At 26.8% G+C, this 25,031-nt stretch overlaps 1 protein-coding gene across 1 annotated transcript; it reads left to right on the top strand.

Annotated features, from left to right (window-relative positions):
• Positions 1-237: 237 nt before the first annotated feature.
• On the top strand, positions 238-22,374 carry LOC135923037 (splicing factor 3A subunit 3-like). Its single transcript, XM_065457639.1, has 17 exons — positions 238-351; positions 401-501; positions 540-645; positions 689-752; positions 793-884; positions 3,317-3,399; positions 3,454-3,526; positions 3,620-3,685; positions 6,917-6,988; positions 7,580-7,647; positions 8,731-8,844; positions 9,021-9,090; positions 19,764-19,958; positions 20,654-20,764; positions 20,858-20,948; positions 21,608-21,663; positions 22,166-22,374. The coding sequence occupies exons 1-17, from the start codon at positions 256-258 to the stop codon at positions 22,241-22,243; spliced, it is 1,536 nt and encodes a 511-aa protein (XP_065313711.1). The 5' UTR covers positions 238-255; the 3' UTR covers positions 22,244-22,374.
• Positions 22,375-25,031: the final 2,657 nt, after the last annotated feature.

The following is a 25,031-nucleotide window of genomic DNA, read 5'->3' as shown; positions in this document are numbered from 1 at the left end:
CTAGTCAATAAATGATTTTCGTATTTTAACAGAAGTTATATATTGTTGATTGATATTAGATAAGATAATATATGTAATCTAGAAAACTAATAAAACAATTCCTTAATTAAAAAAGTAGCCTTTAGTTTAATATTTTTATTTTGTTTTACATACTGTAAAATTTCACACTAGCACATACAGATACAACTGACAATTCAAACAGGTTGCGTGATGTCAATCTTTTAAATTTAGCAAAAGTCCATTAAATTTAAGATAATGGAAACTTTACTTGAACAACAGAGGAGGTATCATGAAGAAAAAGAAAGATTGATGGATATAATTATAACTGAATCATTAAATCCTAAAAATACAGTATATTTATACAAAATTTATTCTATTAAATTACGTTAATTATATAAAGATTAAAGACCAAATTAATTCAGATCATAGGATAAAATATATGCAAGATAAGTTAATAAAAGTTACGAAAGAGCTGAAAGAATTATATGAAGATAAAGATGGGTATTTATATATATTATTTATTCCAATATTTTTGATAGATTAAGGAAAGAAGAAATTAAAGTTATGTCAGGTCCAAAAGCCTTTGGACAATTTTATTCTCGTCTGAAATTAATTAAGGATTTTTATAAAAATTATCCTGCTGAAGTATTTTTAGTATTATATAATGTGTTATTAATTATATATGCAGATAGCAGTGCCAATGTCTGTTGAATATCAAACAATTTTACAAACTCTTGATAACCCTATTGAAAGTACAATATTCTTTTAAACAATTTTTATATGCTTGATTAGCTGATGTTAATTTTACTGATGAAGAGGGCAAAGGAAAATATTTAGATTTACATAAAGCTTTTGAAATATATCTTAATATTAAAGGAATACAAGTAACCCCATTTTAATTTGAGATTTTATTAGTAAATTTAAAGTTAAAACTTTAATGATAAATTTAAGAAATAATATTTTGATAACAATCATAAATATATCATCTTAAAATTTTATAGTCATAGTATTTTTTAAATTAATATAACACAAATTGATGATATCTGTTTATCTTGAAAGATCTTTTAGTATTTTTAGGTTAAATTTGGGCATAAATCTTTTCTTCAAAAAAAATCAAACATTATTGACAAAATTTTTTTAAAAAATTACAGCTGATACCTACAATTTTAACTTCTAATAATAGCCAGTACCCAAAATCATAACTAACCTAAAAATTTAAAATGACTACATTGCAATGAATAGAAAAGAAATTATTATTTCTTTTTAAATTTTGTTTCAGAATTAAATTTATTATTAAGCATGAGTGTACAATAAATAAATGACTATAATAATTCATAAATAGGCATTTTTATGGTTAAATTTTTCTCTATTTAATGACAGTTTTCCTGGATTACCTAGATGAACCAGTTTTCCCTCTGATCTTTCTTCATTTTTTATAGTCTTGGGCATAGCTATTATCCACTCACCAATCAGCTTTCATCTTTTGTTCAACATGCCCAAATCACCAAATTTATTTTTTCTCATGACCACTTTAATTGTCTCTTTTCTAATTCTTGCTTGTTTTCTATCCATCTAAATATTATCATCTCCTTTCCTTCAAATTTGCCTTTGTGTGCCACTTTCATTGTCTATACACCACTATACAATTTCTCACAGAGCTAATGTAAATTTTAGCCTTCAACTTCAGTTAGATGTTTTTATTTTTAAAATAGATGACATCTTTTGGAACTTCTAGCAGATATATCTACCCTAACAGCTGAGTCAACACCTTCATCTACATTTAGCATGTCACCCAAATTATAATTGTTTTTCTTTAAAGATTAATTTTATATGATATTGGCATAGACAAAAAAGTGATATCAGGTGTATTTGATATAATATTTTTTGTTGTGAAGTTTACTATACCAATTAGGATAATAAATTATTAGCTAATTTATTTAGGGATATTAGTATTTATATTGTTAAGATTTTCTATCTAAATTAATTAATTTAATTGGACTAATTTAGTTAAATATATATATATGCCGTATTGGGATATGGATTTTGTTGAGATTTTAAATCTTAACTCAAAGTTTAGAAATCTTTTTTTAAATATAAAATATTAATTCTAACCCATCATGCATAGGGCTAATCCTAGCCAATACAAGTTAGTCTTTTTTTTAGCCAATTTAATTTGTCTGTCCAAAATATGCCAACTAATTTGGCACATTTATGTTCTATAAAAAATTTTTTCTTCAAAAACAATTTTCAAAAATAAAATTCAGATTATAGTTTTATCCCTCTTATTCTTATTATTGGATAAAATACTCGTGATTCCAAAATTTCCAAAATTGATCACTAATTTTATTAAGGTATTTTTTGGGTATGTGTATTGGATAACATTAATGAAAACCAAATTCACAGCTGATTTCAAGGATTATATGGAAGATATATGATTTGTCAGCTGGCTTGATAAAAAATCGCAATCATTTATTGATGGACGCTTATCCAGGAATTTGTTATAGAGGGGAATAATTTTTTTTTTTTTAAATGACTTCATAAATTTATTAGTAAGTATTCTAATTATTTATAAAAAAAATTTACAGTTTTTAATAACTTACCCTGCGAAGCATTACAATAAAAATACTAAATATTATAAATAAATTTTCATTTTTTGTTTTTTATCCCCCCCCCCCCCCATTGATAATAAATAATAAAATTATACAATAAATAATATATTGTAAAGATAAGTTCTTTATGTAATCATTTTTAGACTAACATTATTAACATTTTGATCAGACAAAACAAAAGCGCTTACGTTCAAACATAACTTTCGCTGTGCTAAACATGTTCACCTGGCGTGGAAAAATTTTAATTTGGAGGAGTTTATTAAAGATATTTATTTTCCAAAAAATACTTATTAGATTTGTTTTCACATCTGAATTCATATTTATGCCTTCCTATTCCCTCGAAAAAGGGTAACGACGTTACTTTTATCGATACTCTACAGTACAAGTATTTTTATGTTTAAAAAAAGATTTCGAATAAAAGGTAAGGATTCGAGATCTCCGCATTGAAATTCGGAACCCTAAAATAATTCCAAATCCCAATACGACAATTATAATTGCTTATAGAAATAACAACCCTTAATTCACATTTAGCGCGAATTCGCGGCAAAAGAATGCAAATAAAATCGAGCATATTCCTTGTAAATTGTCATTCGCGCTAAAACCATGAAAGAGGGATAAGTTTTAGTTATTTGAATTATTTTTTGGCCAAAAAGTTTTTATAAAAATATTATACCAATTTTAAAATTTTATATGTCAAAAAAAAATAGCCAATGGATTATGTCACATTTATAACAAATTTCGACAAATTTTTTGACATCCCACTGGAACTTAAAAAAACCGAATACCGAAAGTAAAAAAAAATAAAACTTAATATTTATATATATATTTTGTTATATAAAAAAAGTTATCTCGTCTTTTTGTTGGAATATTTTACGGATTATTGTAGCAAAGTTTATCCTTTGTTGGATGTTCAAACGGTAATCTATTTATTTTAATTATTTATTTAATACCCTTCCTATTCAAATCGTATTTATTTATTTTTTATATTTATATTATATATATATATATAGGAACTAGGAAGTGTGATGAAAAATTTCGAGATTGAATGGAATAAAGGATCGTTTCCTGGATGGCCTGTATAAAAAAAATTATTTTTTTAAAATATATAGATGTGTCATAGATTTAGAAATGTAAAGAACATGTGTGATCTCGACTCCTGTCCGATCCTAGATCATCTTTCTTTGGATCGGGTCGGTTCTTTTAAAATAACCAATTCTTGAACGTCTTCAAGCCGATTCAATATATTATTAATGCTTTTATTTATAGGTTTTTTTTAAACATTTCTTTCATTTTAAAAATTACGGCGAAATTAGTAAGTGTAAAGTTAGTTACAACACGAGATGAGAAGAAAAAAGTGGTGCTCTAAGAATAGTGTTGGTAAAACGGCTGGCTCGATTTGAGCCTATTTTTAATAAACGGCTTACTCAATATTTTATCCAGAAAAATATTGCGCGAGCCTAAAGATCTTGCTCGTTTTAATCAGCTCAAGTCGGGGACCGTTTAGCAACCGTGATAATTACAACACGAGACATTTAAAGAAAAAAGGGAACCCTAGAATGAATAAAATATTTAATACTGTTGATTTAATTCGTATTTAAAAAAGTTAATATTTTATGATTTTTTTGGGATCAGATACCGAAAGTTTAAAAAAAAAATTAGATATTGTACATTTCTGCTCGTAAAGATAGAAATGTAAGATCCTAAGGACTGAGGCCTTTTTATTAAAGAAAAAAAAATGGATTCATTTTTTAGAGCATAAAATATTCTAATATCTTCTTCTGTCAATTCTATTTTCAAACGGAAGTGAGGGAGAAGAGGAAGAAAAACGGAGCAAATCAATATCCTTAAATGGACGGGTCTTTTACGTGGTGTTGTTTAAACGGCTCGATTTGAGCTGATTTTTAAAAATGGCTAACTCAATATTTTAGCCAGAAAAATATTGCTTAAATCTTGAGATTTCGTTAATAGACGCCTAAACCTTTGTGCGGTGTTTGACCTAAATCTTTAGGCCTATGTAGTATTTTCTTTCTTTCTTTCTTTCTTTCTTTCTTTCTTTTTGATAAAATATTGAGTTGGCTGTTTTTAAAAATCGGCTCTAAATGAGCCGTTTGACAACACTACTTTTACAAGCCCAACATTTAAAGAACCAATCTCGTCATATTTAAGAAAAATATAATCCCCGAAGCTTTGACGAAATTTACGACATATAGGAATTTTTAAAAAATTTGATGTTAATCAAACAGAGAATTGTCAGATGTCACCATCGTATCAGAAACATCTGCGAAATGGGAGATTTAAGTCGAGTTTCTCAAATATATTTTGATCACCTCACCCAAAAAGTGTTATACCCTTTCTCACGAGAAATCCTGAAGAAAATGAAAACATTAATATTCCCTCGTCTTAGCTAGTTTATGAAATAGGTAATTCGTTTGTTCGAGGCATTTTTAAACGAAAATTTTAAAATTGTTTGACATCTATATTTTTCAAGTGGTCTTACTCTTACTTACTTATTAGAAGATCAAGATGTAAATAAATTAAGAAAAAGGGCAAAGAAAATTTATGTTTGAAACAAAAGTAAACTTTTAAAAGACTTTTTTAACTCGATTTTTCAAGGATGTTGTAAATGATTGATACAACCATTCATGAACTTTTGCCAGATGACAAAACTTACCGTTCATTTTTCTATATATTAATTTGATAGGACCCACTGTTAAAGCATCCAAAAAAATAACGTAATGGTAAGCATGTTTGATAAATAAGCCACCTTATATCTGATATGTATTGATGTATTGTAATTATAAAAGTTTTTTTTTCAGTAAGTCTTCAAATTGCATATTGTAGCAAAGAAATATTTAATGGTATAGTAATTGGAGATTATGGTAAATAATAATATTCAATTTAGTTTGCTAATTATAAATAGGGAAAAACTGATAAATAGTAGCGATAAATCTATCCTTGTCACATAAATTATATTAAAATAATAAACAATCCACAACCATGTCACTTACCAATGTGATATGATAGTCCCTTAGGTTTTTATAAGTTGATGGGGCATATCCTCTTAAAGAAAATATTATCACTCCATTTAGTCAGCGAGGTCATGTTGATATGACACCTTGGATCCAGAATTATAACAAAAGGTTCTGCAGCACATTCATCAGGGTAAAATTTGGATGCCTATATAATCCTATAACTACAAAAGTAAGCATTGCAGTAGAAATTGTTAGAGCAAGGATAATTATTCATATTATACTAAAAGACATATCAAGTGATAATAATATCACAATAGTATATGAGGAAATCGAGCCATTAGAATCAATTAATTACACTTATAATGATAATTTACAAATATTTAACAAATTTTCCGAGCAAAAATTTGTAGATTTTTTTTTCAAATCCATCAAAAAATGCTTAAAATTTTTCTATACGATAAATATGATACTATAATTTATAGATTTATATATAATATTATAGTACACATTTCTCAAATATAAATTGTGATAGATATCATTAAAATATACCATGTAAAAATTTTAAATAAAGAATTCGAGGTATAAGTTATTCTATAAATACATCAGGAAATTAATTCTATTAATTTTAAACAATTTTTCTTAAAATCTAATCTTTTAAATTACTAAATTGTGATTAATAAGGTTTTAATGATTTAACAATCCATTATCCTCTTCTGATTCAAGAGTTTTTATTTCTTCTCTCCAAATCTATGGTTAGGAGATATCATTCCCATTTGTAATATCGGCTAATAATGATGCCTGATTCCATTTCTTGAAAGTTGTAATAAGTGGTGCCACTCTATTAGCGGATCTATACATGTGATAGGTGCAAAATATAATTTAACGAGTTAATAATTATTATTTTCATAAATATTTAGAACAAACCACCAAGGTTACCAAAAAAGTGAAAATTATACAATTCTTATAAGTGTGGGAGAGAAAGAAATATGAAAATTAAAGACAAATTTGAGGAACTTTTGTTAAATCTTTGAAACCTTATTAAAAAAAATTAATTGAATTTCCAGATATTTTAAATAAAATTATTCATTTAAAAACTTTGATCAATATATTTTAATATTTATTTGACCCGATACACCGCAACGATTCAACTCTTGAGTCGAGTTATCGGGTTGGGTCAGTTTGAGAAAATGTTTTCTTTTTTATGGATCGAATCTGGTTGGGTAAAAAGAGAAGATGACGATAAATTGTAATCGCCTAAATTAAATGATTCATTCAAAATATCATTCATTCATTTTATATTGATTAATGACCTTAAAATATTTTTCCTTTTATCAGATAAGTGATCAAGACGACAAGCAAACGCTCGATGACATGAGTATAGATTTGAATGCCTATTCATCACCGGAAGTTACTATTGTTTTTTTTATCCTTTACGCTGTACTTATAGTAGACGCGATTCTTTCAAGCGATGCGAAATTAATCGCTAGCGGAATTCACAATTAAAATATGCGTAGTTGCGATTTTATCATTTTCGCTCAGTATTTATAAATTATATAACTATTGTTAGCTTGTGAGCGAATCTCTACTATAAACGCAGCGTTAGTTTATCTTTTCAGTCTGAGGACCAGAACTTTCATCGCCATTCTTGATTTTTCTTTTCGCCACCATTTTTATCAAATACTTTAATTTCCTCTTTTATATTCGGAATTTACCGGATATTGAAAATAACCGGAAGTTCCTTTTATATTTATCCTTCTGGCTACACAATTTAAATAATTATTTTGATCTTTCATGTTATCCTAAATCTCTCTTTACAATTATGTAATATATTTAAGTACTCCTTAAAATCATTTATCAGAGTCTTTACAGAATTATTATTTTTGAGGCCGGGGGTGGGGGTGGGTTTGGTTATAGGAAATTGTGTTAAACCTTTTTATTTCATGTCATTAAAATTTAATTAATATATTTTGACATATAATAAATATGTTTATCTGCTAGGAACTTGCTTCTTTGGGATTGGATCGATTGAAGGATACATTGAAAGCCCTAAATTTGAAGTGTGGAGGGTAATTTTATTATTATTATTACTATATTTTTTCGTCAAATTAAAGGTGTAAAAGAAAGAAAGAAAAAATAATTATCTATAATAATAATTTTAATAAAAAAATTTCTGTCATCCATCAATTAAATACGTCAACTATTTTGAGTATCGATTAATTGATACCAAATATTCAAAAAAATATATAAGAGATCATCCGATTAGAGTCTAACAAATCTGCTAGAATTCCGACTTAGGCCTCATTTATAGTAAACCCGTCATTTTGAAGCGTTGTGTTATTTAACGCATCCTTGTTAACAAAATCAAGTCGATAAATAGGTAGATAAAAATTTGAAAAACGTCTGTTTTTACGTATATTTCAAAAATTATTAACGCTTATGAAGAATCAGCTGGGATTTTGATAGCGTTAAATAACGCGACGCTTTGAACATAACGCGTTTATTATAAATTGTAGTCTTATACTTAACTCTTTTTCTTAAAAAAATAAGATGGTCAGTTAGGGGCTTTATAAAAAAAAATATAAAGTGAGATATCATGTTGTCTACTCGTTTATTAGAATAAAAATGATGGATTATAATATTTTGGGAAAAGGAAATTCATGATTTTTTTTAAAAAATTTACAAATTTTAGGTTGGACCTGGCGGGAGGGGGGGGGGTTTAAAAATAAAAATTCTGGGTAGCGGGTAAAAAAAATCTAAATTGTGCAAAGGGCTTACATCCGATCCGATACTATTTTTAAAAAATCGCTATTAATACACAGTAGTTGTTAAAAGTCCCGATTTGGGTCGATTTTTAAAAACAAGCCCTATTGAGATTTTAGCCAAAATAATATTGTGGTAAGCCTTAAGATTTGACAATTACGAAGCCCAACCCTTTCTGCCATCTTTGAGCAAAAATTACCCATGCTTACACAATATTATTTTGGTTATAATCTTAATCGGGCCCATTTTAAAAAATTTACCCGCAGTGGGTTTTTTAACATGACTTAATACAAATTAATGTTATGCAACGCAATATTATAGAGCATTTAAAGAATTAACCATTATATATATTATATTTTTTTAAATAAATAATAAATTCCGATATACAGAACTTTGGAAGAAAGATCTAAACGTCTTTTTAGCGTGAAAGGCAAGAAGACCGAAGATATACCCGCAGCCTATTTAGCGAAGGATAAAAAGCACTCTGCTACTCTTAAATTTATGTATTCACAAAAAAAAATTTTTTTTGCCCTAAATTACGAATAAATTCTTATTTTTAATATGATTTGTTTATTAGTTTTATATTATTAAATTATACGCATAATTTTAGCGTTTATTCTAAATGCAATCTCAGCTATAATATGTATCTTCTTTCTTTTCTTTTAAAAAAATCAAATAGGGACAAAGACTCCCAGAAAGAGATGGCCAGTATGGAGGCTAGATTGTACTATTTTGTGGAACTTTTTGGAGTAAAACACAACTTACATATTTTTTTTAATTTCTTTTTACCTTTTCCCAAATTTAAAAAATAATAATAATATTTTTAGGTAAAAGATATACGTAGTAGTGTTGTTAAACTGCTCGATTTGAGCCCAATGGCTAACTCAATATTTAAGCCAGAAAAATATTCCCTAAGCCTCGAGATTTCGCTAATAGATGTCCAAACCTTTGTGTCAGCTAGTGTTGTTAAAACGCCGCGAGTCGCGACCCCGACTCAAAGTTCGGGTCGTTTTTCGACTCCGGCTCAATGTTTGGGTCGTTTTTTCGACCTCGACCCGAGTCCAAGCCGAAAAAAACGACCTCGACCCAAAATATGGGTCGTTTTTTCGACTTCGAGTCCAATTTTGGGTCATATTTTTCGACTCCGACTCGAAGTTTGGGCCGTATTTTTCGACTCAGACTCAAAGTTTGGTTTGTTTTTGCGACTCAGACTCAAAGTTTGGTTTGTTTTTGCGACTCAGACTCAAACATCGGGTCGCTTTTTACCACTTCAACCAAAGTTGTGGTGGTTTTATTCAATCCGACCAAAAATATGGGTCTTTTTTTAAAAAGACGACCTAAGGTTTGGGTTGCTTTTTTCATCTGACCTGACCCAATATCTACATTTTTTCGTCCAAAAGGCTTCTAAGTGTTGACTCCAACTCCAATAAATATATAAATATAAATAATATTTATTAGATATTATTAATATAAATGGGCGGGAAAAGTTACCTAAAGCTTCTATAAATCTAATCAATGGAGAATGGCAATTGTCATCGTTATTTTTAAAAATTTTTTTGATATAAATTTGTAAAAATATATGTTGTAAATATGTTAAATTAAAATTTCAATTAAGATATACCATAGAAAAATCACAATTGTCATAATCGTTATTTTTGAACTCTTTCGATTTTTTCAAAGCAAATATGTAAAAATATATATTGTAAACATGTTAAATTAAAATTTTAGTGAAGATGTACCATGGAAAAGTAATAATAGCCATTGTAATTTTTTTAAAATATTTTTAAGAAAATGGTTAAGATATAAATTGTAAATAATTTTATTATAATTTCAATGAATATGTGCCATATAAAAGTGACAATAGTCATAAATATTTTTATACTCTATTAAATCCAAAAGGAAAAATCTATATTTCATTATAGATGAACCCTAGAAAAAGATTCATGAAGCAAACTATCTCATATAAATACTTCTTCAAAATCAGAAAACTGATATTATATAAATTTAGGGTTTCAAAGCGTGTTGTTATAAGGATTACCGTAATTTATAAAGTAAAGTAGCGTTCTATTAAACACTTTTACATTACCTCATAAAAAATATTTATTGAAACATCAATAAAAATATTAATATGAATTTTTTTTTAGATTTATAATATAACGTCTATAGTATTTTTATTTCAAAAAGAATTTTTTATCTAGCTATCCTGTTAGGTATAGTATTATTTAGCGTTACCATTAGACTATTAAGTTGTTTATGGATTTAGTCTAATTAATAAATTCTACTTGAAACTTGTGGGTGAACAAACATCCAGATAATAATTTTTAAAATAGATGATCAAATGAGATGTCAATATTAATATATTTTTTGTAATTTTTAATACAATTCTTAAACATCTTATAGCCGGAGACTGTGCCAGAAAACCAATTATCACATAAACTTATCTAGTTTTGTTTCATATTTTATTTTATAGATTAACGATTGGCTACACATTAATGTTGTAATTTAAATATTTCCTCGTTGAAGCAACTAGTTTTGATAGAACCTATATTCTTCTTAATAAAACAAAGTGAATCCCAGTTACAATTTATTGTGTAATTTTTCTAAATATTCAAAATTCAATTTTTTTTACAAACTAAAGTTAATATAAAAAACTATTTTAGTTAAAGTCAATTATTATTAAAACACGAATGTTCTCCAGTATTCATAAAAAACAACAGTTTGAAACAAGAACCCTTACTATGCTCAAAACATCTAAAATCTTTGATAGCTTTATAGTTTAAATATTTTTATTTAATTATATATGATATTTATTAATATACAAAAATTTATATTTTTCTATAAATATATACATATAAAAATTATGTCCAGAATTGATTGTTCATTATATTCGTATTCCAAAAATTTAGACATAAACATTGTTTAAACGTCTCTGAGGCCAAACGATTTCTTTTTTAGTAATGGTGTCCACCCCTCTCGAGAAAACGCGCTCGCTTGCAACAGATGTGCTCTGTTGCGATAGAAAATCCTTCGCCATTATGGAAAGGTAGGGAAAACGCATGGAATTACTTCTCCACCAATCCAATACTATAGTCGAGGCTGAGGCGACTGGATCAGCTAGGTATTCCGCGATCTCGTCAACCATCGGAATTAAGCAAGCTTTGCTAAAACATATAATAAATTTTTTTTAAAATTAAATATATCTACTCTTTGAGAACATTTAAAAAAAGTTGTAGTATAATGAAAAAATATATACCTTCTGAGACTTTTTAAAATAGTCGTTGACATCATTTCGGGCACCTGATTAGAACGGTATTTACCATATAAAACAATCAACTTTTCGTAATAGCACACTTTATTCATCCAAATAGGTATAAAAGTTTTTTTGATCCGAGGATTAAAAAACTACATAGATAAATCTCAAAAGTATCCATAATATTAATATATTTTTGGCATTTAACCGACATAAGTCGAGCCGCTTCAACGTATTATTATTGTTAGTATCAATATTTGATACCAACAATGCTTGTTGTATCCAGATATAAAAGATACATGCCTATTGTTGAAGAATTTGAACTTATTTCACACGTAATTTTATAAAAAGGGTGCAAAAATTCTTCAATATCCTTCAACAATTTTACCTCTTCAGTATTTATGAAAAAACTGTCATTGATACATTGCCCAATTTTTTAATGGCTTCTATATTCTATAGAATTAAATATTTTATGCTATTAATACCTTATTGATTTTATTTAGCATGAGATATTTGGAATTCCATCGAGTTGATACATCTAATGGAATTTTGCATTTACAGTTTTCAACAAAATCCTGCATCAAAGAAGGACTTTTATGAATTTTTTTCACCAACAGCTCAACTTTTTCCATATCTGTTGAGATAGGTGATAGTCCTTCTTGTACAATAATAATAATAATATGGGCAAGGCATCGTATAGTATTAAAATTAGATTTATATGTTTCCCAAATTAAAGGAATGATCAGTTTTGCTGCCAAAACTATATTTGATCCATTATCATGGGTAATGGAGGATACTTTATCAATTAGTTTATACTCCGCCAGTATTGTTATTATCAATTCTTTAACATCCTCACCTGTGTGAGGATGGGCAAATTCCACTATTGATAATAGGGAGTTGACTAAATCCCATTTACCGTTTATATAATGGACCGTTATGGCGCAATATTTATAAAAATGTAAAATATTGGGGATTTTTTAGGATTTTAGTTTTAATATCAAATTCCACATACCTTAAAAAAATATTATATCGTTGGTTAGATTTGTTTTGCTCCACTCAGGTTTTTAAAAATTTTTAAGCTTCCAACATAGAAATTTTTAAAATAATCGAATGGGGGTAGGGTTTAGAATAAAATTTCTTTTGGTTGATTTAATAATTTATATAATATATTTTAGCCAATTTGCGCAAACATCTTGTAAGATCCTGAAGCAGTTAATGATTCACCACCTTTGCCAGATTCCATTATAGGGGCACGAAAACTTACAACGGAGAATAATTTTCATTTAAATAAATTAATACTAAAATTTGTCATCAACGACAATATTTCTTTTAGAACCTATGATAGTATCTTTACATATTTGAACAAAAGCACCAAAATCTGGTGCAAACAAACTGCTGTGAAATACTTAAATAGAATATATAACCAGGCAAAATGCAATATATTAAATATCTTCGACAACTATAAAAACAAGATGGCAATAACGACCGATATATGGACCAGTAATAATTCAATTAGTTATTGCGCCATAACGGTCCATTATATAAACGATAAATGGGATTTAGTCAACTCCCTATTATCAATAGTGGAATTTGCCCATCCTCACACGGGTGAGGATGTTAAAGAATTGATAATAACAATACTGGCGGAGTATAAACTAATTGATAAAGTATCCTCCATTACCCATGATAATGGATCAAATATAGTTTCGGCAGCGAAACTGATCATTCCTTTAATTTGGGAAACATATAAATCTAATTTTAATACTATACGATGCCTTGCCCATATTATTAATATTATTGTACAAGAAGGACTATCACCTATCTCAACAGATATGGAAAAAGTTGAGCTGTTGGTGAAAAAAATTCATAAAAGTCCTTCTTTGATGCAGGATTTTGTTGAAAACTGTAAATGCAAAATTCCATTAGATGTATCAACTCGATGGAATTCCAAATATCTCATGCTAAATAAAATCAATAAGGTATTAATAGCATAAAATATTTAATTCTATAGAATATAGAAGCCATTAAAAAATTGGGCAAGCAATGTATCAATGACAGTTTTTTCATAAATACTGAAGAGGTAAAATTGTTGAAGGATATTGAAGAATTTTTGCACCCTTTTTATAAAATTACGTGTGAAATAAGTTCAAATTCTTCAACAATAGGCATGTATCTTTTATATCTGGATACAACAAGCATTGTTGGTATCAAATATTGATACTAACAATAATAATACGATTGTTGAAGCGGCTCGACTTATGTCGGTTAAATGCCAAAAATATATTAATATTATGGATACTTTTGAGATTTATCTATGTAGTTTTTTAATCCTCGGATCAAAAAAACTTTTATACCTATTTGGATGAATAAAGTGTGCTATTACGAAAAGTTGATTGTTTTATATGGTAAATACCGTTCTAATCAGGTGCCCGAAATAATGTCAACGACTATTTTAAAAAGTCTCAGAAGGTATATATTTTTTCATTATACTACAACTTTTTTTAAATGTTCTCAAAGAGTAGATATATTTAATTTAAAAAAAAATTTATTATATGTTTTAGCAAAGCTTGCTTAATTCCGATGGTTGACGAGATCGCGGAATACCTAGCTGATCCAGTCGCCTCAGCCTCGACTATAGTATTGGATTGGTGGAGAAGTAATTCCATGCGTTTTCCCTTCCTTTCCATAATGGCGAAAGATTTTCTATCGCAACAGAGCACATCTGTTGCAAGCGAGCGCGTTTTCTCGAGAGGGGTGGACACTTACTAAAAAAAGAAATCGTTTGGCCTCAGAGACGTTTAAACAATGTTTGTGTTTAAATTCTTGGAATACGAATAAAATGAACAATCAATTCTGGACATAATTTATATATGTATATATTTATAGAAAAATATAAATTTTTGTATATTAATAAATATCATATATAATTAAATAAAAATATTTAAACTATAAAGCTATCAAAGATTTTAAATGTTTTGAGCATAGTAAGGGTTCTTGTTTCAAACTGTTTTTTTTATGAATACTGGAGAACATTCGTGTTTTAATAATAATTGACTTTAACTAAAATTTTTATATTAACTTTAGTTTGTAAAAAAAATTGAATTTTGAACTCTTTAGAAAAATTACACAATAAATTATAACTGGGATTCACTTTGTTTTATTAAGAAGAATATAGGTTCTATCAAAACTAGTTGCTTCAACGAAGAAATATTTAAATTACAACATTAATGTGTAGTCCAATCGTTAATCTATAAAATAAAATATGAAACAAAACTAGAAAAGTTTATGTGATAATTGGTTTTCTGGCACAGTCTCCGGCCATAAGATGTTTAAGAATTGTATTAAAAATTACAAAAAATATATTAATATTGACATCTCATTTGATCATCTATTTTAAAAATTATTATCTGGATGTTTGTTCACCCACAAGTTTCAAGTAGAATTTATTAATTAGACTAAATCCATAAACAACTTAATAGTCTAATGGTAACGCTAAACAATACTATACCTAACAGGATAGCTAGATAAAAAATTCTTTTTGAAATAAAAATACTATAGACGTTATATTATAAATCTAAAAAAAAATTCATATTAATATTTTTATTGATGTTTTAATAAATATTTTTTTATGAGGTAATGTAAAAGTGTTTAATAGAACGCTACTTTACTTTATAAATTACGGTAATCCTTATAACAACACGCTTTGAAACCCTAAATTTATATAATATCAGTTTTCTGATTTTGAAGAAGTATTTATATGAGATAGTTTGTTTCATGAATCTTTTTCTAGGGTTCATCTATAATGAAATATAGATTTTTCATCTTGGATTTAATAGAGTATAAAAATATTTATGACTATTGTCACTTTTCTATGGCACATATTCATTGAAATTATAATAAAATAATTTACAATTTATATCTTAACCTATTTCTTAAAAATATTTTAAAAAAATTACAATGGCTATTATTACTTTTCCATGGTACATCTTCACTAAAATTTTAATTTAACATGTTTACAATATATATTTTTACATATTTGCTTTGAAAAAATCGAAAGAGTTCAAAAATAACGATTATGACAATTGTGATTTTTCTATGGTATATCTTAATTGAAATTTTAATTTAACATATTTACAACATATATTTTTACCCATTTGCTTTAAAAAAATTCGAAAAAGTTCAAAAATAACGATTATGACAATTGACATTTTTCTATGGCACATCTTCACTGAAATTTTAATTTAACAGGTTTATAACATATATTTTTACACATTTGTTTTAAAAAAAATCGAAAAAGTTCAAAAATAACAATTATGACAATTGTTATTTTTCTATGGGTCATCTTCACTGAAAATTTAATTTAACATGTTTACAATATATATTTTTACATATTTGCTTTAAAAAAATTCGAAAAAGTTCAAAAATAAAGATTATACAATTGTCACTTTTCTATGGTACATCTTCACTGAAATTATAATTTAACAGATTTACAACATATATTTTTACAAATTTGCTTTAAAAAAATTCGAAAAAGTTCAAAAATAACAATTATGACAATTGTCATTTTTTATGGGTCATCTTCATTGAAAATTTAATTTAACATGTTTACAATATATTTTTACATATTTGCTTTAAAGAAAAAGTTCAAACATAAAGATTATGACAATTGTCATTTTTCTATGGGTCATCTTCATTGAAAATTTAATTTAACATGTTTACAATATATATTTTTACCCATTTGCTTTAAAAAAATTCGAAAAAGTTCAAAAATAACGATTATGACAATTGTCATTTTTCTATGGTACATCTTCACTGAAATTTTAATTTAACATGTTTATAACATATATTTTTACACATTTGTTTTAAAAAAAATCGAAAAAGTTCAAAAATAACAATTATGACAATTGTCATTTTTCTATGGGTCATCTTCACTGAAAATTTAATTTAACATGTTTACAATATATATTTTTACATATTTGCTTTAAAAAAATTCGAAAAAGTTCAAAAATAAAGATTATACAATTGTCACTTTTCTATGGTACATCTTCACTGAAATTATAATTTAACAGATTTACAACATATATTTTTACAAATTTGCTTTAAAAAAATTCGAAAAAGTTCAAAAATAACAATTATGACAATTGTCATTTTTTTATGGGTCATCTTCATTGAAAATTTAATTTAAAATGTTTATATATTTTTACATATTTGCTTTAAAGAAAAATTTCAAACATAAAGATTATGACAATTGTCATTTTTCTATGGGTCATCTTCATTGAAAATTTAATTTAACATGTTTACAATATATATTTTTACATATTTGCTTTAAAAAAATTCGAAAAAGTTCAAAAATAAAGATTATGACAATTGTCACTTTTCTATGGGTCATCTTTATTGAAAATTTAATTTAACATGTTTACAATATATATTTTTACATTATTTGCTTTGAAAAAATTCGAAAAAGTTCAAAAATAAAGATTATGACAATTGTCACTTTTCTATGGTACATCTTCACTGAAATTTTAATTTAACAGGTTTATAACATATATTTTTACAAATTTGCTTTAAAAAAATTCGAAAAAGTTCAAAAATAACAATTATGACAATTGTCATTTTTTATGGGTCATCTTCATTGAAAATTTAATTTAACATGTTTAAAATATATATTTTTACATATTTGCTTTAAAAAAATTCGAAAAAGTTCAAAAATAAAGATTATGACAATTGTCACTTTTCTATGGTACATCTTCACTGAAATTATAATTTAACAGATTTACAACATATATTTTTACAAATTTATATCAAAAAAATTTTTAAAAATAACGATGACAATTGCCATTCTCCATTGATTAGATTTATAGAAGCTTTAATTAACTTTTCCCGCCCATTTATATTAATAATATCTAATAAATATTATTTATATTTATATATTTATTGGAGTTGGAGTCAACACTTAGAAGCCTTTTGGACCAAAAAATGTAGATATTAGGGCAGGTCAGGTGAAAAAAAGCAACCCAAACCTTAGGTCGTCTTTTAAAAAAACGACCCATATTTTGGGTCGGATTGAATAAAACCACCACAACTTTGGTTGAAGTGGTAAAAAGCGACCCGATGTTTGAGTCTGAGTCGCAAAAACAAACCAAACTTTGACTTGAGTCGAAAAATACGGCCCAAACTTCGAGTCGGAGTCGAAAAAACGACCCAAAATTGGAGTAGAAGTCGAAAAAAACGACCCATATTTTCGGTCGAGGTCGTTTTTTTCGGCTTGAGTCGGAGTCGAAAAAACGACCCAAAATTTGGGTCAGCTCTGTTCGAGCCGACTCGGCTAAGCCGATTAACAACACTAGTGTCAGCTATGAGCAAAATCTTGAGGTTTGCATAATATTTTACATTGAGTTAGCCGTTTTTAAAATTCGGCTCAAATCAAGCCGTTTAACAACGCTAATACATAAACATAAATAACACATTTTCATTTTTTTTTAAATACATATACTTATATGAAAAAAAAATACGCTATGATTCCGATTGTTATCAATGGGCAAATAAAATATATATATTTCTAATGAAAAGAGAGAAGATAAAAACGTAATCAAATTACTTTTAATATTTTCATAATATAAATAAGCTTTATATTTATTGCACACGTAACTCTGATATTTCACGCAAAATTTGCATCTTTCCTTTGTTGCTGGCAATGGGAAATGTACTACTTGGGCATACATTCTGTGCTGCAGATATTGGTGCTATATTAATAACTTTTCTCTTTCTTATGATTGCGTTGGAAGGTTTTTCTACTATTCTACTATTACTTTCCCTCTAGCATCAACCTTCTCGATATCTATGACTTAAAGATTACTCACTAATGTAGCATGAGCGAGGCATTCACAATACATGAATCTAGTAAATGGAAATTATTCTCATTCTCAATACAGTGTCGTTTTCCATTTTATATCTATTCTATATAACCTCTCATCAGCATATCCTGGAAATCTACTCCACCTATACATACCATTTATTATACAACAATTAACTTTCTACCTTTTTTAAATATACCTTTAATTTTATCATTTTTTTAGATACATCTGGATGAACGGTTTGATCTTATTGTTCCTGACATTTATAAATCCAGTTTTTAAGCTTTTAAAATAATGTTAATAAAATGCGAGAAAAGCAAAATATAATATAAAATTTTTATGAATAATTTTAATATGCCAAGTAGCTCATACCCAAAGGGTGTACTTTTTGAAATAGAGGTCTCCAGGTTCAATACTGGTAGATGGCAAAAAATTAAAATTGTGCTATATAGTCTCCTTAAATTTTGATTAGGGCTGTGCCGATTCACATATTTTCCACCTATCCGATCCTATATTTTCCGATATTGGTACAAAACCGATCCAATATTTATACCGATTTTTCACCACCCCCCTTTGAACCAAATTTAATTAAGAAACCAAGATTTTTTATGCAAAATATCGAATTATGTATTTAATTTTTTTATGTCTACAATTAAGACTATAATTAAAAAAAATTATATTATAAATAAAATATTATTATAATAATATAAAATAAATATGCATAACATAAAATAACAAAAAAGATCAAATCGGTTTTTACAAGTGTCCGATCCGATATTTTTGGAAAACGCTAAATATCGGCGCCTATTCGATATTTAATTTTGGCACAGCCCTAATTTTGATACATATAGATGATACGTAAACGATCATGTTTTAATTATGGAGATTATATATTAGATCATTTATAAGATAATATTATTACCTACACTACAAAATTTCCGCATGTCACTTTCTAAAAATGAAAATAAGATATTAACTGTTAAAATGAAAAGTATAAAAACCAGAAAATTTTAAAAAATATGAAGTGATAAAAATAAATAATTTCTCAAAAAAAAAGAGATTTTAATTTATTTTTCATGAATTTAAAAAGGAAAATTTTTTTTTGAAACTTAGAACCCTTGAACCTTCCACTTTTTAAAAGCGTCTGGGTTCGGGTACAATCAAAATACCAAGATTCAGGAGGGTCGGGGTCACACCTCCGTTTTTAAATGACGTTCTGAGGATTTTCGACCTGTCGCAGTATAGCACTATACAACTCTTTTATTTCGCTCCTTTTTAAAATAAAAATTAAATGTATTTATTTTTTTTGGTCTATAAGGAACAAAAAGCCGATAGCAAAGAGAACGTCCAACGCAAACAGGCCACGGGAGTCGGAGAAGCTGCCGGTTTTTATGACGACGATGATGAAGCGGACGATTTTGAAGAGATTCACGACGAGGAAGGCCTTCTGGCTGATGATGACGACGGAACCCCCTACAACCCTAAGAATTTGCCCTTAGATTGGGACGGCAAGGTTATTAATATACCTATAACTCGTTTTGTATTATATCAAATTTGACAGCAGGTTGGGATCTTATATCGAACAAAATATAATTTATAAAAAATAAATTTTTTTTTCAAATCAATTTATTTAAAAATTCTTTTTTTTGCAAATTAAGAAGATGTGACATATCATTTAAATATTTGAGTCATTACATAAGACATAACTAGTGTTGTTAAACATCTCGTTTTGAGCCGATTTTTAAAAATGGCTAACTCAATATTTTAGGCAGAAAAAATATTGCCACGAGATTTCGCTGATAGATGCATCTATAAGCAAAATCTTCAGGTTTCCGTAATATTTTTCTGAATAGAATATTGAGTTAGCCATATTTAAAATGCAAATCGAGCCGTTTAACAACACTATATTATAACCCACTTTCTTAAATTTTAAATTATGATATATTAGATATAAAATATTAATATAACCTGTGTGTCCAGTTTGATATATATGAATTTAATTTTATACATCTTAATTAGAATACCAATGTCAACCTCTATTTAATAATAAACTTATTTCTATAAAGAGTTAGTTATGCATCTTAATATCAGTTTGTGCTGACCCAAATCATTATCATGCTTATTATAACATTGCGAACTACATGTTTATTATTATTATTTATTTACTTATATTTTTTTTACACTTATACCTTTTATATTTATCAATAGCCTATCCCTTATTGGTTGTATAAATTACACGGGTTGAACATAAATTACAACTGCGAAATATGCGGTAACCAAGTTTACAGAGGTCCAAAAGCTTTCCAGAGGCATTTTTCAGTAAAATCATTAACTTTCATTTTTTTCCCCCACAAATACCATTTATTTTAATATCAATATCTATATAATAAAATTTTTTTTAAAATCAACTAGGAATGGCGGCACGCACATGGTATGAGATGCTTAGGTATCCCCAATACAGCCCACTTCGCAAACGTAACGCTTATTGAAGACGCCATAACTCGTAATTGGACAATTTCTTTTTTATTTGTGATAATTTTTCCACCTTTATTTGTAAAATTTTTTGACAGGATTTTATTAAAAGTAAATATCGATTATTTTGGTGCTGTAAACATTAGTTTATTTACAAAAAAGTAACTCAATACTTTAATAAATCCATAGTTGTAACGAACTGTTGGTTAGAATTGGGATTTCCAGTATATTTATCATATGAATACCTAATCAATCTTTGATACACTGAAAGTATACAATATTCCAAGACATCACTTTTTTTTAGTCGGTTGCAATTTCCTAATAATATTTATAGTCGTTAGGCTTTTAAAACTTATAAATGGCAGAAATTTTAGGAGTATTTTATAAATTTTGGGTAGGGTTGCCATCTGTTATCTTTTCGAATAGTCATTGAGAAGATATTCCTTCTTTTCTTTGACATATTACTTTAGTTAAACTTTTTTGCCATAAATATTTTTTTTTCAAGAAATCAAATATTATTGTTTTTTGAAAAACTAATTTATCATCATTTTGGGAGAAAAGGGGGGGGGGTTAAAATATTATTTCCTTGTAAGATTTTAGCCTACCTTTTATTACTATATTTTGCTTTAATAGTTTAAATAAACATTAATAAATTATTAATATTTTCTTTAATAATATATGCGTTTATAGTTTGGGAGAAAATAAAGAATCAGAAAGTCGTTGAAAGGTGGAAGCCTGAATTGGAGGTATTATTACCATTTTTTTCCAATATGTATATTATGATACCTAGAGATTTCAATTTTTTTAAAATAATTATTTTATTTTTTGGATAAATATATATGTTAGCGTTAATGTGTTACCTTTTTTTTAACTTATCATTTTTAAGCGCGTTTTTTTTTGATTTTACTGGAAATGTATTCCAGCATGTTTAGAATCCCTATCTTATTAATTGTAGATAATTTTATCGATATCTTTTGTGTCATATATAATTTATATAAAAAAAATATATGGAAAAGTTTAATATAAATTAAATTAAGTTTAAAAGTTCGTGGGAAAAATTGTCTGAAATTCATTGGGTAGGTATTCCAAACATGACTGCATACATTTCCAGTAAAATCAGAATTTTTAATTTTCAAAAAAACGGGCTCACACAATTATTTAAAGTTAAATAAATAACACATTGACGCTAAACATCTATAAACCTTGAATAAATTATTTTTAATCATTGAATATTTAACTCATTTATAGGAAGAGTTTGAGGATACGGAAGGAAATGTTGTGAATCGCAAAACTTACGAAGATTTAAAAAGGCAGGATTTGTTGTAGATTATGAAAATAGAATTTTTTTTACCTTGTTAATTATCTATATAATATATATATTTTTTTTGTAAACAAATAATTTAATGTAAAATACCTTGTAATTATAATCATAAATACAAATATATAATTATTGTGATTGGTGGTAAAAATAAAACTATAAATTTAATTAAACATTTTCAAATATATTTTTTAAAAAAATTAGCGGTTATCATCTTCTAAAATTAATAATTTTTTAGCTTTTAAGAAAAATAAATTTAATAATCTCATTCCTGTTTCAAAAAAAAAATTACTTATAATTATAACTTGTATAGTAATTTATTATGATTAAGGCGAAGATAATTTATTATTCGAAGATTATTGGCCATTGCTAATTACATGATTTCGATTATTTTATTTTAAAATAATTATGCCCATTTTTTTGGCTGATTCGTATTTTAATTTAATATTGTTATAATATTAAATTTAAATTACTAAGATTATTATTGACCGATTTGAATGTATTGTATATTTTACAATGCGAAAATATTTAAATAAATAATTTCGAGCCTAATGTGAGTTGGACAATTTTTATCTGTAATTTTTTTTGGCGAATGAATAAAAAAATATATTGGTTCATTAGTAAAACTAATCTTTTTGCAACCTAAGGTTTTCAAAGATAGAAAAATGAACGCCAAAAATGCCATTAATTTTAAAAAAATATATATTTCTCACTTGCCGGATCAAAATGAGGATGATAATAGTAATAACGTGGTCTTTGTACATTTCGTTCTAAGGTTAATCGGCTTAACGCCTAGACTTTGCTTTAAAAGATACATACGCTCAAGAATTAGCATCTAAAAAAGAAATGTTCGCTCTGATAAGGTCTGGGCAGTATAATAATTTGGCGATTTAAAAATTAGTTTTTCAAAATATCGATATAAAAAACACTAATCTTAACTTTTACGCTAATATGATTAAAATTGATAAATTAGGATCAGTGCCTAAAATTTTACAATTGAGCATTGGAAACGGCCCCGTGTAAATTGGTAAAATTACCGTTTGGCTTTAGCAACCATTTAAAAAAACGCAAATAAGTTTGCTTTTTTATTACTATTTTTTTATTCTTCGCTTTGTAATATTAGATAAAATGTAATATAATAAATAACTTACTTATATCCTATAAAAAGGAATATTTAGAAATTAAAGAAATCAGAAGGCAGACGATAATATAATTTTCAATGACATCCTTTTTTTTTAGAACTTATTTCAAATTTTGAATCCACGCGGATATCAGTTTAAACAAGGAAGGCGCTTTACGTTTTTTTTATTTAAAAATTACGGCGAAACGTAAACGCTCAATTTGTGTGCACTATAAGATTATATTTTACAAGTTAGATTTGGAGAACATAACTTCTTAAGTTAAAGGAGATAGATAAGTTTACATTTAACGGTATATGCAACGAATAACTAGTATTTATGGCTTAATTCAGTTAGAAATGTCGCAGATCACTTGCTAGAATTACTTGTACATCCCAAAATTAAAATTTATACCAAAAAAAAAATTTCCATTGAGATAAAATATCACATCCAGACTAGAATATACTTTTATTACAAAATTTAGATATGATTATCAAATAAATATATTCATTAGAAGCGCTCTAAGATTTTTAAGATTTAAATTAAAAACAAGTGGGACTCTATTATTTCAATCATATTGTGCAAGCCCTATACCTATAGGATTTTAGGACAAAATTGCTTAAATTCTATCATAAAATCTAATGCAGTAACATAACCAAATATTTGTAATAGGGTAGAAGTGGCATAAATAGCGATGTTTGATGACTGACTACTACTCTAACTTCTTTTTATCTATCGGACCAATTTATCTGAAAATTGGTCAAAATCCTTGCTGAAGTTTATTTATTAAATAGAGCAATCTAATATAAAAGAAATTGTCTTTATTACCTCTTTCCTTTCTATAAAAATCACTTTTCATATATTTTTGTTTGGTAAAAAAATAAATGACTGCTATTATTTTTTATAAATATCCACAAATACTTTATCTTGGATTTCTTTTGGAAACTTGTTTTAATCCAGCAGACCTTCTAAATAATAATAATTCAAATATAAAATGGATATTGACGAGGCTTAGAATATACCCCTAGGGTTTCAGCGACGCAACGGAATTGTATCGCCCATGTAAGGGGGCCTTCGGAGATTCTATAATCTGTTATTAAAACAGTCTATAAAAATCAGGTTTATCAGTAAAACCAAAAAAAACTATTTTTAAACAAATGAAAATTTGTAAAATAGATCTAACACAGTCTGGTCCAAACTTCCGTATACACATTTTGTATTTTTTTTTCACCCAAAGACTTCTTGGCAGAATAAGAAGGAACAAAACCAATCGCATATGAACTATTTTGGTTGTTTGCAATCCAATTCACCAGTGTTCCCCCTCAATAATGCTTAGATAAGATATATCAGGAAGAAAACTCTTAGAAAGATGGATCATACCTCATTTTTTTCCCTCATAATTAAGTTAATGCGAGATTATATTTTATTGATCCCAAAAATCTCTCGTCATTTTGAGTTGTTCTTTAATAAGTTTATGTTGATCATATCAATGGCTTTTAGTTTGCATATAATTAATATAAAATCGATTAAATAATTTTAACACTTGGACGATAAATATTGATTTATTATTAATTGTTTTTTAATTAATTTTATTCTTTTTATAATTGATATTTTATCAAAATATATTTTATATTTAATATTTAAAAAAAAAAATTAAAGATGATAGTGTTATTCATAA

The sequence above is a fragment of the Gordionus sp. m RMFG-2023 genome, chromosome 1 (assembly GCF_954871325.1).
Source record: "Gordionus sp. m RMFG-2023 chromosome 1, tfGorSpeb1-WG-v2, whole genome shotgun sequence".
NCBI lineage: Eukaryota > Metazoa > Nematomorpha > Gordioida > Chordodea > Parachordodidae > Gordionus > Gordionus sp. m RMFG-2023.
The sequence above is the reverse complement of the archived record's forward strand: the minus strand, read 5'-3'. Positions and strand labels throughout refer to the sequence as shown.

Coding starts and splice junctions, on each gene's coding strand:
- LOC135923037 (XM_065457639.1), top strand. CDS start 256: ATGGAAACTTTACTTGAACAACAGAGGAGGTATCATGAAGAAAAAGAA. Junction 9,091..19,763: donor ATTTTGTGGAACTTTTTGGA/GTAAAACACAAC, acceptor TTGGTCTATAAG/GAACAAAAAGCCGATAGCAA. Junction 21,664..22,165: donor GGTGGAAGCCTGAATTGGAG/GTATTATTACCA, acceptor ACTCATTTATAG/GAAGAGTTTGAGGATACGGA.